Raw genomic sequence first — 13469 nt, forward strand, 5'->3', positions numbered from 1 at the left:
TGTACCTGTTAGAAACGTTCAGGCACCACAATGACTGTTCAGGCCCTATTCCTGTTGGCGTTATACACAGCAGACTTTAAATACTAGTTGGATCTTTGCTACATTTAGAAGTACTCTGATGATAGAGCTATTGTGGCGTCTATAAGGAATGGGCACTGTGATGTATGGCCGGCCGTTCATCCCGGCCAATACCCCCACGCCGCCAGGTGGAGCCCTCCCTGCAGTATGGAGGTGCCCCGAAGACCAGCAGGGCATCATGGACATTGGAGTCTTTACGCACAGCCCTGCTGGATACCATGGGGGCCACTAGGAAACGCTGCAGGGAGGAACGACGAGTATTTGCCTTACACCCCGGAAGTACATCTGAGTCATATGGACAAGGGGAATGACGTGCTTCCGGGGTGAAGAAAAGGACTTTTGATCTGACCCAGAAGTGATAGGAGATCACATGGACTGGGGATTGGAACACTTCTGGGTCAGGGATAATAAAAAGACTCTGGGAACTCCCAGACGGCGAGCTGAGCTGGGTGGAAGGGTGGCGACGCGTCTGGGAATGGAGGAATTGTTTATTGTATTGGAGAATTGTGATTATTTGAGTATTGTGGAGAGGAGGGTGCTTGGTGCACTGTGTATTAATAAAAAGTTGTATTGTTGGACTTTTACCACGTGTCTGGTGTTTTGGACAAAGGTTCAAGAGAGCGATAGCGGACCCAAACTGCCACAGCAGGAAGGGGAATTCGGGGATCTAATTGGGGCTTTCCGTGACTGGAGCAGTAAGAACAACCTGCTTCTGAACACAGTGAAGACCAAGGAGATGATTGTGGATTTCCACAGGTCTAAGCTCCCCCTGCAGCCTGTTAACATGATCAGGATCCCATGATCACTGTTAACATCTAAGAGGAGGACATTGAGGTGGTGCAGACTTATAAATATCTAGATGTCCACACTGATGACAGGCTGGACTGGTCTGTGAAGACAGATGTCCTCCAAAGGATGATGCAGAGCACCTCAGAAGAGTCAGATCATTCAGCATATGTAGTGAAATTCTGTCTGTGTTCTATCAGAGTGTTGTTGCCAGCATCCTCCTCTTTACTGACGTGTGTTGGGGATGCTGGGCAAGCTGGTGAAGATGGCTGGCTCAGTGTTAGGGAGAAATGGGGGCTTACAGGGAATGGTGGTGGAAAGGCAAATGGAGAAGATGGTACAGGTCATCCTTGGCAATAGCAGGCACCCTCTCCATAACATTTTGGTGGGTCAGAGAAGTAAAAACGCAGCAATCGTCTTTTCTCACTGAGCCGTAGAACAGAACTCTTCAGAAGATCATCTGTTCCTACTACAGTGAGATTTTATAAATCTGTTGTCAACATAAGTGATTCATGAGCTGATCACCACTCTGTCTTCTGACACTGTTACAAATTACCCCTTTCTTTCTTTTCTCCTTGCTTTTGTAATCATTTTTAACAATTTTTACTGATGTGTTTGAACTAGTGGACACCTATTATATAGTGCCTTTCACATATCTATCTATCTATCTATCATCCATTTGTTCTGTGGTGTATACTGGTTGGCTGATATAAGTCATGAGTGCCCAGAGGCTGAACCACTTTATCAGGGGTGTGAATTAAGAAATAAAGAACATAGACTTTAGTTCATATTGAAAAGATAAAATAATTTTTAGTCATTAGCTTATCCTCTATACCATGATTCAATATTTTCTAAATGAGTCTTGTCCTTTGTGTGGGGAAATAAGTAAGTAGATGAGATGACAAGAAGTAGGTGAATGGGCCTTTCCTAGAGACACTTGAAAGGTCTTCAGCAGCCATAATCTCATTCTAGTACCGACTTCACAGAGTAGGGTATGTTGCATATTTAACACAGTTAAAGCAAAAAAAAAAAAAAAAAACAATTAGCAGCCTGTGATTTTTTTGATAAGACATGAGAAACACTGATAATCTGTTCTGCAACATAGATTTAAGCCAAATGTGAATTTTTACATTTTAGAACTTTAAATTCATTATCATCATCATGTTTTACTTTACTTTTCTCAGGTTTTAGGGAACAACATCATTGGCATTATTTGATCTGTGTTCTTAAACAATGCTGAATACTGAAATAATTTTAGAAGGATTTCACTGTTAAAAGGTATAGTGGATGCATTCAATCCTTAGACCTAAATAATGAAAAGATTTGTAATTGTGATGTGGACAAATTTGTTGGAACCCCTCCACGAAAAAAGAAGAACCTACAAGTTAAAAATGACAAAAGTAATTGGCACCTGTTGTTATTTAATGTGCATTTAACAAAAATTACTTTGCTTTATAGTTTTAATTCAACAGAATATTTCAAATAATAACATTTGTTAAAATGACATGAACAAAAATGATGGGACCCTTAACCTAATATTTTGCTGCTCAACATTTAGAGTTTGCGATCGCTACAAACAAGTGATTCCTGAATCTTTCCATGGGACATCTGTGCTTGTCAACAGGTAGCATGGCCCACTATTTGTGAGCAAACTGCACCAGCTGTGTCAGTTTTTAAAGAGGCCTTCTCCAGAGTGCATATTTCAGGTCTTTCCATAGATGTGAAATCTGGGCTCACAGAAGACCCACACCAGAGTAGTAAAATTTGTGGGTGCTTTTTGCTGTGTGTTTTGGCTCATCATCCTGTTGGAGGATGCGACTGAGACAGAGCTTTCTGACACTGGGCAGTATATTTTGCTCCAGAATGTCTTGACCATCTTGAGATTTCATTGTTCCCTCCACAGCTTTAAGGCACCCCATACCAGAAATAGCAAAGCAACCTCTAAACATAACCGAGCCTCCTTCATGTTTCATAGTAGGTATGATGCTCTTTCTTTGAAAGCTTCATATTTCTCATCTGTGAACATACAGCTGATGTGACTTGCCATTAAGCTACAGTTTTGTCTCTCATCTGTCCATAGGACATTCTCCCAGAAACACTGAGGCTTCTCAATGTGCATTTTAGCAAATTCCAGTCTAGCTTTTTAATTTTTTTCTTTCAACAGTGGAGTCCTCCCAGAGTTTCTTCCATTGAGCCCACTGTCCTAAATTTCTAATAGACTGAGCAAGCAAATGCTGGCTGGCCTCCAATGAATGAACTAAAATAAAGATTATCTGTGCAAAATTTAGCTTCAGACTACACTACGATAACTTAACCTATGCTGATATACAAGTTACTAACCCAAGTTTATGTAAAACAGAAAATAAATGTGCATCCCAACCTTTTCAACTGTCTTTCCAGCTTCTAAAGAGAACAGAACCTTGGCCAGTATTTTAATGTCTGCATTTAAAAGGAAGATTGGTCTTTAAGATTCACTATCAATTTATCTATGTATCTATCTATCTATCTATCTATCTATCTGGCTGTTTCTTTATCACTTTAAAAATGACATTTATGACAATCATTTACAGGATTTTTTGCATCAAATTCTGACAGGTAAGTAAATAGACCTAAATGGAGACATCTTCCAAGGAGACTTTCTTAGCCCACTCTGGTTCTGTCTCACTCTCAAACTGTTATCAAACAGATTAAACAACGCACAATATGGATACAAAGTCAAAAACCAATACACTCCATTGCATCTATCTATAAGAAGACATAAAGATATATGCAGGCACAAATAAAACAAGAAGTTACCAGAAATAATTAAAACCTATTCAAAGACATACATATGGAGTTTAGACTGGTCAAATTTTAAAACAATTCCTGCAGAAAAGGGATTCCTTAAAGAAGGTGGGTTTATTCATGAAAAAGGCAACCAAACGGAGGCCATGGAAAATAGTAAGGTATACAAACACCTTGGGTTCAAGGACAAACTTGGGTCCCAACACAAAACAAATTTAATACTGTATACTCTTACACAAGAATATACAGGAGAAAGTAGGGTGAAATGTCACCTTTTATTGGCTAACTAAATAGATTACAAATGCAAGCTTTCAAGGCAGCTAAGGCTAAGGCCCCTTCATCAGGCAAGGTGTAACCTGAGGTGTCATTTCACCCTACTTTCTCCTGTATCAATCTATGGCTAACATAGTACAACACTCTACTGCTATGGATATACAAAAATATACATCTCATTTTTGACAAATACTCAAAACACATCTCTATACCACCACACAACTAAAGCCATCCAAACCTACGCCATACCAATACTAGCATATTGCTTCAGAGCTGCACACTGGTCACAATGATCTGTCTATTTTCCTTTTTATCTATCTGTAGTTGATTTACTCACATTACCATTAGTGGGTATTCAACACTCATCCATACATACTCTTTATTTGAGTCTACCACTATTGCTTAAACTAGATTTAAGGCAAAATATTTTGGTGAAATCAAGTAAATTCTGGGGGTTCATATGCCATTAAAAAGGGAACACACGAGATGTGCTGTACATTTTTGACAAATACTCAAAACACATGTCCATGCCCGCCACACAACTAAAGCCATCCAAACATACGCCATACTAATACTCGAATATTGCTTCGGAGTTGTACGCTGGTCACAAACAGACTTGCATCTGCTCCAATGGAAAACATGAACACTACTAAAATAACACTAATATAGCACTTCAAAGCAGTCATAGAGCAACTCACTCTTCCAGCATATGCTGAAGGATGAAGGGGCCTCATAGATTTAATGAATTTAAACAATACAAAGATTAATTATTTAAGGAAATTCATCCAAACAAAAAAATCATACGTCAATAATATGCAAACAGCACACCATTTAACCTTCATACCACATACAACATCACAGAGGACATAATAACCATGTGGTTGAAACAAAAGGGGGCCAGAAAACGCTGCATGGCAGACAACCCCATGAACCTGATACGCCTGGTGTGGATAAGACCGCGTCAAATAGCTGGTTAAGCTGTGATGATATGTTTGGCAAAATGGAAGGGCCTATCCTAGCCATACAAGATCAGGTGTTTAACATGAGAAACTGCACAAAATCAATCCTTAAGGACACTAACATTACAGACAGTACATGCAGAGGCTGCCATAGGGAACAAGAAACATCCAACATGTCACATCAGGCTGTAAACTACTGACACAGACGACATGCACAGACACAGACACAGGCGGCATAGACATCAAGGACGGGCACTACAGCACACACTAGTAGACACATACAAGTCACAGTAGAAGTACAGAACTGTCACACATAAACTACACAGGGACAGAAGTATACTAACAAACAAAACTATCCACCATAACAGACACTGGTAGACAAACTAAATCAGACTACATATATTATTGATATTGTTGTACCAAACTTATTTTCTTCTTCTTCTTTCGGCTGCTCCCATTAGGAATCACCACAGCGGATCATCTGTTTCCATATCTTCCTGTCCTCTACATCTTTCTCTGTTACCCCCATCACCTGCATGTCCTCTCTCACCACATCCATAAACATTCTCTTAGGCTTTCCTCTTTTCCTCTTGTCCAGGATCTTTCCTCTGCACACGTCCAAACCAACAAAATCTCGCCTCTCAGACTTTGTCTCCCAACCTGAGCTGACCCTCTAATGTCCTCATTTCTAATCCTGTCCTTCCTTGTCACACACAATATAAATCTTAACATCTTTAACTCTGCCACCTCCACCTCTGTCTCCTGTTTTTTGGTCAGTATCTCTATTTAACAAAGCTGGTCTCACTGCCATCCTGTAGACCTTCCCTTTCACTCTTGCTGATAACCATCTGTCACAAATCACTCCTGACATTCTTCTCCACCCACTCCACCCTGCCTGCACTCTCTTCTTCACTTCTCTTCCACAATCCCATTTACTCTGTACTGTTGATCCCAAGTATTTAAACTCGTCCACCTTCACCAACTCTACTCCCTCATCCTCACCATTCCACTGACCTCCCTCTCATTTACAAACATGTATTCTGTCTTGTTCCTACTGACCTTCATTCCCCTCTTCTCCAGAGCAGATCTCCACCTCTCCAGGGTCTACTCAACCTGCTCCCTACTATCGCTACAGATCACAATGTCATCAGCAAACATCACAGTCCATGGGGACTCCTGTCTAATCTCATCTGTCAGCCTGTCCATCACCACTGCAAATAAGAAAGGGCTCAGAGCTGATCCCCGATGCAATCCCACCTCCAAGTTGAATGCATCTGTCACTCCTATCACAGACCTCACAACTGTCACACTTCCCTCGTACATATCCTGTACAACTCTTATATACTTCTGTAGAAATTGCTGTATTTCAGCTAATGGGCTTGTATTTGTTGCGCTAACACCTTCCCTTGACATTTCTCCACTGTGAACTCTATTTAAATAGTTGGACTCTTGTATGTAATGTTAAGGAAGGTGATGATGATGCATATTTTTGCTTGACATGCTTGATCATGTGTTAGCAGAAATGTGATAATGGATGACAGCCTTTCTTAAAAGATGAATGTTTAAAGAAATTTCAATTGAAATTGTACAATAAAAGCTACAAACCTGGAAATCTGGTATAAAAAATGTGAATTATGTAGTTTAAAGTAACATAACAGATCTGCCAAGTTTGCCGTGCTGAGATTTCTCTATTTGTATTGCTCCCTCTCCTCTATGTTATGACCTACCATCCACAGATATCCAGGAAGACAACTTTTTATTGTTTGAACATAACAAAAACAAAAAGTGAGGCCTGGGGTTATTGCGATTGCAGTTGTATCTAATAATACATGGCGGTATAGCATGGATATGAAGGGAAACTGAACTGAGGAACACGGAAAAGCCCCTAAGGACAATTAGTTCCTTACAATATTTCCTTACAAACTAGACAATGAAACGTTTTCTGAGTGCACACAGCACCTGGGATATAATGGATAAGGATGGCAAACAGACTAGTTCATCTTTACAACTGGAACACCAGTCTTCCCAAAAAAAGGCCGGAATTATTCTGTCATTCGTGCGCTCTTCTGTAGATCAAAATGCTGCACCCACTGAAATTAAAGGAAACGACGACTGCAAACCCACTACAATTACACAGCAAGATGCACCAGAACTTCCTCACAATCTCAAAATTGTTGACAAGAGCTATGAGGATGAAACGTCAATGACACAGATACACACTCTGGTTACCTGCAGCTCACTGGATTTTTCACAAGCATTTCCAAAGGAAGATGGCACAGAGAACAATGAACTGGAACTTTGCAGGTTAGTGTTATTTCCCTCATAAAAGGAAACCTTCTAGTTCTTATTCAAAATTACCTTTGTATGAATTTTGTTTTTTGTCACTATTTGCTTTTAATATACTGCCTGTCAAATTTCAAATTTCATATTGTTCATCCGTCAAAGCTATGGGTGTCACGGGACATCTCTAATTTGTGTAACGCTGAATCCTGAATTACAATAGAAGTGAATGAGAAAGGGTCGCGGTTAGCAGAAATCACTACAATAGGTGTAACAAACCTCCTAGACACCATTCATCTGCAAATCTTCAAGGGAGACTCCCCGTCTCCCTCCTGGGCAAAGTTTGGTGGTGATTTTCCAAGGGAGAATGGATGATGTCCAGGGGAATCGACTAGATAGATATGAAAGGCACTATATAATAGATAGATAGATAGATAGATAGATAGATAGATAGATAGATAGATAGATAGATAGATAGATAGATAGATAGATAGATAGATATGAAAGGCACTACAGTCGATTCCTGTTAATCGGACCACATCAGGACGCAATCATTTTGGTCCTAATAACCGGCTGGTCCGATTACACGAACATACCCTATACATGTGCAACCAAGACGGGACATGCTATAAGTAACATATTAAATGTCATTATGACTTTTATTGTTCTGCTCACGCCTATGGCGAACGTACAAACAAGAACTACGTACATGTACGGTTGTTTACAACTTTGTTTATTGAAAAAAAAATCTACAAATTCTTCGAAACGATCTACACAACACTTAGCATGCAAAGCACAATAAAAAAAGGTTACATTACCAAATTCCAGTCAACATTTGAAGGACTTGTCTAGTGTGATCTGACGCATTCTGTTGACGCACTGCACTTGAACAAAATCACTCAAACATCTAATGCATCAATGGGACTGCCTTCATTTCCCTCCTGCATGAAATAGCGGCGCAAAGTTTCAATGCATTTCCTGGCATCCTGTGTTGTCACCTGCACTAGCTCATTAGGGTCATCATCATCACTTTCCTGGTCTTCCACTTTACACTTACATCCACTTTCCGTGGGCAACTTATAGCTTCTTTTTCTTATTCTCTGTCACGTTCTTTGGTCCGATTAAACAGAATTTTGGTCCTAATAAGCGAACAATATTAGGCTTATGTAATATGATCTGTTTCAGTTCTTTAGGATTCGGTCCGAATAAGCGGCTGGTCCAATTAACTGGAATCGACTGTATATGGTAGATAGATAGATAGATAGATAGATAGATAGATAGATAGATATGAAAGGAACTATATAATACAATAGATAGATAGATATATAGATATGAAAGGCACTATATAATTAATAGATAGATAGATAGATAGATAGATAGATAGATAGATAGATAGATAGATAGATAGATATGAAAGGCACTATATAATAGATAGATAGATATGAAAGGCACTATATAATAGATAGATAGATAGATAGATAGATAGATAGATAGATAGATAGATAGATCTTCAGTGTTTGTGTGTCAAAGAGACGATGTGTAAAATGGTGATCACATTGGGTTTTTTGCATTTTTAAATCTTTATTTTTTGTTCCTTATTCTTATAATTTTGGGAATAGTAGATAATATGGGAAAAGATGATGGACAGGACCACAAGGTGGCCCATTTAGTGCTACAGCTGACTCACTCCGACTAAACTACTTACTGTGTGAGTGGTTAAACTGTAGAATTGTGTCAACTGTTGAATTATTGTTATTTGAAACATATTTTGGAAAAAGATCAGATAAATAATAATAACGTTGGTTCATTGCCTTTAACATTACGTTCTTGTCTTACAGTACAGTATATTTAGAATGTTAACACATTACACTCTGCGTCATAAAGAATGATAATGTGGCCAAATTTTAAAAGTTGGCCGACGGCTCTCCATGAGCGTCATACCAATATAGTGAGTATATTCAGGTATTAATAAAGCGAGATATGCTTGATTATAAAATATTTGGTGTTATCTATAAAGTAACCCTATCTACCACCCCCGCCCCCCAAAGATTTTATTTTATTGTTTTAAAACACTGAATGACAAAAAAATCTAACATGTGTAAGCTTCTTAGCCTTTAAACGGCACTTTGAAAAGTGTGTTGTGTGTTCCGGCAGGATCTGTGACTGTGAAGGTGATGATGAGAACCTTCTCTTAACTCCGTGTCGCTGCACTGGAACCCTGCGATTTATCCACCAGTTGTGTTTGCAAAAGTGGATCAAAACCTCAAATATCCGCTGCTGTGAACTCTGCAAATACACCTTCATAATGGAGACAAAGGTCAAACCTCTGCACAAGGTAACTCGAGGATCTTCAGCTTGGGAAGGCTTTAGTAATGTAATGGTGACAAAGCAGCATATGGGTGTGTAATCAGCTGTTGGGATTTCTTTGCAAAATCAAATCATACCCTTGCAAAGTGGTCTAAATTTATGATAAATATAAAACACAAAACAATTGATCTCATTAAGTACTGACCCCACTAATGTCAGTGTTTAGTAAATGTGCAGCCTTAAGTCTCTGTGCTCAGGTCTCTCTTTCACTATCAGCTTTGCACGCCTGCACTCTGCCATTTTGTCCTCATTCTTCTCTGTAAAACTCTTTAAGCTCTGTCAGGCGTCTTGTTGATCGTAAGTCAACAGCCTTTTTCAAACCCAGCCATAAATTCTCAATTGTGTTGAGATGTGGATGCTGACTACTCCAGGACACTCACATTGCTGGTTTTAAGCCATTCCTGTGTAGTTTGGCTTTCAACTTGAGGTTGTGGTCTTGCAGAAGAATAAATCCTCTCCCAAGGTGCAGGTTACCTGCAGACAGCATTAGGTTCTCTGCAGGATTTCCGTCCCTTTTACCCTCACATGCAGTCATGGGCTTGATGCAGAGAAGCATCCCCATGTTGGAAGGTGTGTTTGATAATGTGAGATGTTCAAACATGGCATTTAATCCAATGGCCAAAAGCTCGATTTTGGTCTCATCAGACTACAGAATCTTCTTCCAGCTGACCTCAGAGTCTCCCATGGCCCTTGTAGCAAATTGTAGCCAAGATGGCATGGGTGGGCTTTCTCTTTGCTGCTCTCCCATAAAACTGGTCAAGCAAACGGGCAACAGTTATTGTCTGCACCGTCTTGCCAATCTCCTCCACTGTAGCTTGTAACTCCTTCAGAGTTGTCAAAGCTCTTTTGTTGGCTTTTCTCACTCATTTCCTTCTAGCACATTCACTCGGTTTTTGTGGACAGCCTGCTCTAGGACGATTTACAACAGTGCCAAACTTTTCCCATTTCTTCATGACTGATTTAACCGTGTATTTTGTAACTTGTATACTTACTTCTCTCCATCCCCTTGTGCTTTTCAATCACCTTTTCATGGAGATACTTGGAGTGTTCCTTCATCGTGTAGGTTAGACCACCATACTGACTCACCATAAGCTGCACCTTCCACATTCAGCTGTATTTATACTGTAATCGATTGAAAACCCAGACTGGTGGTCTCCACTGAACTAATGCTGTGACTTCTAAAACCAACTGGCTGCACCAGTCATGACTGAGGGCTGTCATATTTAAGGGGGTGAATATTTATGGGATCAATTATGTTTTGCTTTCTATGTGAAATTAATTTAGATCCCTTTGTTTTCATTTTGGCACTGAAAAGTCTTTTTTTATGGTAATCATAGACAAAAAGCCAAATAAAATATTATTGTTGTACCACAATAATAGGTGAAAAACTTTAATGAACGTTATATAACCTGTAAATGGTTTCAGTGAATCCTGACATTGTAGGGTGCACTTGATAAAGGTATTAACCAAATATACAGTACAATAATAATGATCATCATCATCAATTTTTATTTCTGTTTTAATGCTTATATGATTGAATATATTTGTTTTGGCTATTTGAAATGGGATATGTTGTCTCTGATTTTTTCTGTCAATCTAATGGCATACTTCGGCATATGAGAAAAGCTTTAAATCCAGTCATTAGATATGTGGTTCTAATTTATTTATTGTAAATTAAAATCACTTTGCATGAATCCTATACCATAATAGATAGATAGATATTAATTGTAGCATAGTGGGTGATAGATACTAATTGTAGTATAGATAGATAGATAGATAGATAGATAGATAGATAGATAGATAGATAGATAGATAGGAAAGGCACTATATAATAGATAGATAGATAGATAGATAGATAGATAGATAGATAGATAGATAGATAGATAGATAGATAGATAGATAGATAGATAGATAGATAGATAGATAGATGAAAGGCACTATATAATATTTGTATTTGTTCCCATGAGGAAATTTGGCTTTTTACAGAAGCTCTTAAAATACATAAATACACCTACTATGGACTGAACACACACTAGAATGACTAAAAAGGAAGAAAAATGAAAAAACAAGAAAGAAATGTTCTGACTTGGCTCTCCCACTCACAGGGAGGCACATGCCGGCATATTGCTGTTGGTATAAAGGAGCCCCCCTTTGTCGCATATTCCTGACACACTCTTGCTAAATAATTTCTTGGCTGAAAGTCTTCAGTGTTGGTGTGTCACAGAGAGGATGTGCAGCATCGTTCATAACGGCACTCAGTTTTATTTTAATTCTCACCTTCCCTTGTACTTCCAGTGGGTCCCAAGTGTGTCCCATAACTGAGTTTGCCTTTTTAATTAGCTTGTTGATTTGCTGGGCCTCTGTAGAAGTGTTGTTACCTGCCCAACACACCACATTGTAAAATATCACTCGGGCCATCACACAGTTTTAAGAGATGTGAAGGATGTCACTTCCCACATTAAAGGAACGTAGTCTGCTCAGCAAAAAGTCTGCTCTGCCCATTCTTGTATAGCTCTACTGTGTTCAGAGACCAGTCCAACTGCCATTAATGTGGACCTGCAAGTACCTGTAGGAGTGGACTACCTCCACATCCACTCCTTGAATGGTAACCAGACATAAAGGCTGTTTGGTGCGGTGAAAGTCAATAAGCAGTTCCTTGGTTTTGCTGATGTTAAGTTGCTGATAATTCTCTTTATACCAAGAAAGAAATATAATAATAATAATGAGTGTTAAAGTGAGTGACTGAATTAATTAATGTGTTATTAATAATCTTTTTATTGTAGTGGGAGAAATTTAATATAACAAGAAGTGAATGGAAAAAAATCATCAAGACTATTGCTGTTTACATTGTTGCTTTAATCTGTGTCATCTGGTCCCTTCAAATATTAATAGATCGGACAGCTGATATGATCTACTTGTCAAATGGCAATGGTAAGGACCCTGCTATGATGAATAAGTGCTTTAATATTTTAGTTGGCGATGTGTGTATTACTTTCTCCATAATTTCAGACAGATTGGTGTGTCGAGTGCAGCTATGTGGTCACTAAGCTGATCCGTAGCAGTGGAGAAAGAGCTGAGTCACAAGGCAAAGCTCTCGATTTACCAGTCGATGTACGTCGTTACCCTCACCTATGGTCATGAGCTTTGAGCTCTTCTTCTTTCAGCTGCTCCCATTAGGGATCGCCACAGCAGATCATCTTGTTCCATATCCTTCTGTCCTCTGCATCTTGCTCTGTCAAACCAATCACCTGCATGTCTTCTCTCACCACATCCATAAACCTTTTCTTAGGCCTTCCTCTTCTCCTCTTGCCTGGCAGCTCCATCGTTAACATCCTTCTCCCAATATACCCAGCATCTCTCCTCTGAACATCCAAACCAACGCAATCTCACCTCTCTGACTTTGTCTTCCAACCGTCCAACCTGAGCCGACCCTCTGAATAATATCCAAAAAGACAAAATCTTGGGTCCAAACATTTTCTGCAGGGTGGCTGGGTCACCTTAGACAAGGTGAAAAGTGTAGACATTTGGTAGAGGCTCGGCGTAGAGCCACTGACCCTCCGTATCAAGATGAACCAATTGTGGTGGTTTGGGCATCTGCTACGGATGCCTCCAGGACGCTTGCATTTGGAGGTTTTATGGGCACAGCCAGCTGGGCGGAGACCCCAGTTCAAGACCCAAAGCCTACTGGGAGGATTATATCTCCCAGATACCAGGGAATGCCTTAGGATCCCACAGTACAAGTTGGTAAGTGTGGCTGAGGAAAAAGGGATATTTGGGTCTCACAGCTAAAATTGTAGAGTCCGTGACCCCGTTTCGGATAAGCGGTGCAAAATTAATGACTGAACGTGTTTCCTCTCTCGTAGAATTTGTAGTTGTGCAGCAGTTTAACCTCAACAAATATACTACCAGGTGCTTAAGAATTTAGAAGCTTGCTGTATTGAT

At 39.5% G+C, this 13469-nt stretch overlaps 1 protein-coding gene across 1 annotated transcript in view; it reads left to right on the plus strand.

The window, feature by feature from the left end:
• Positions 1-13469, plus strand: part of march1 (membrane-associated ring finger (C3HC4) 1) — a 493069-nt gene that overhangs the window by 470784 nt on the left and 8816 nt on the right. The window contains exon 7 of the mRNA XM_039757996.1: positions 12311-12458. Within this exon, the coding sequence (XP_039613930.1) occupies positions 12311-12458 (148 nt within the window). The remainder of the gene's footprint in view (positions 1-12310; positions 12459-13469) is intronic.

The sequence above is a fragment of the Polypterus senegalus genome, chromosome 7, assembly GCF_016835505.1.
Source record: "Polypterus senegalus isolate Bchr_013 chromosome 7, ASM1683550v1, whole genome shotgun sequence".
NCBI lineage: Eukaryota > Metazoa > Chordata > Cladistia > Polypteriformes > Polypteridae > Polypterus > Polypterus senegalus.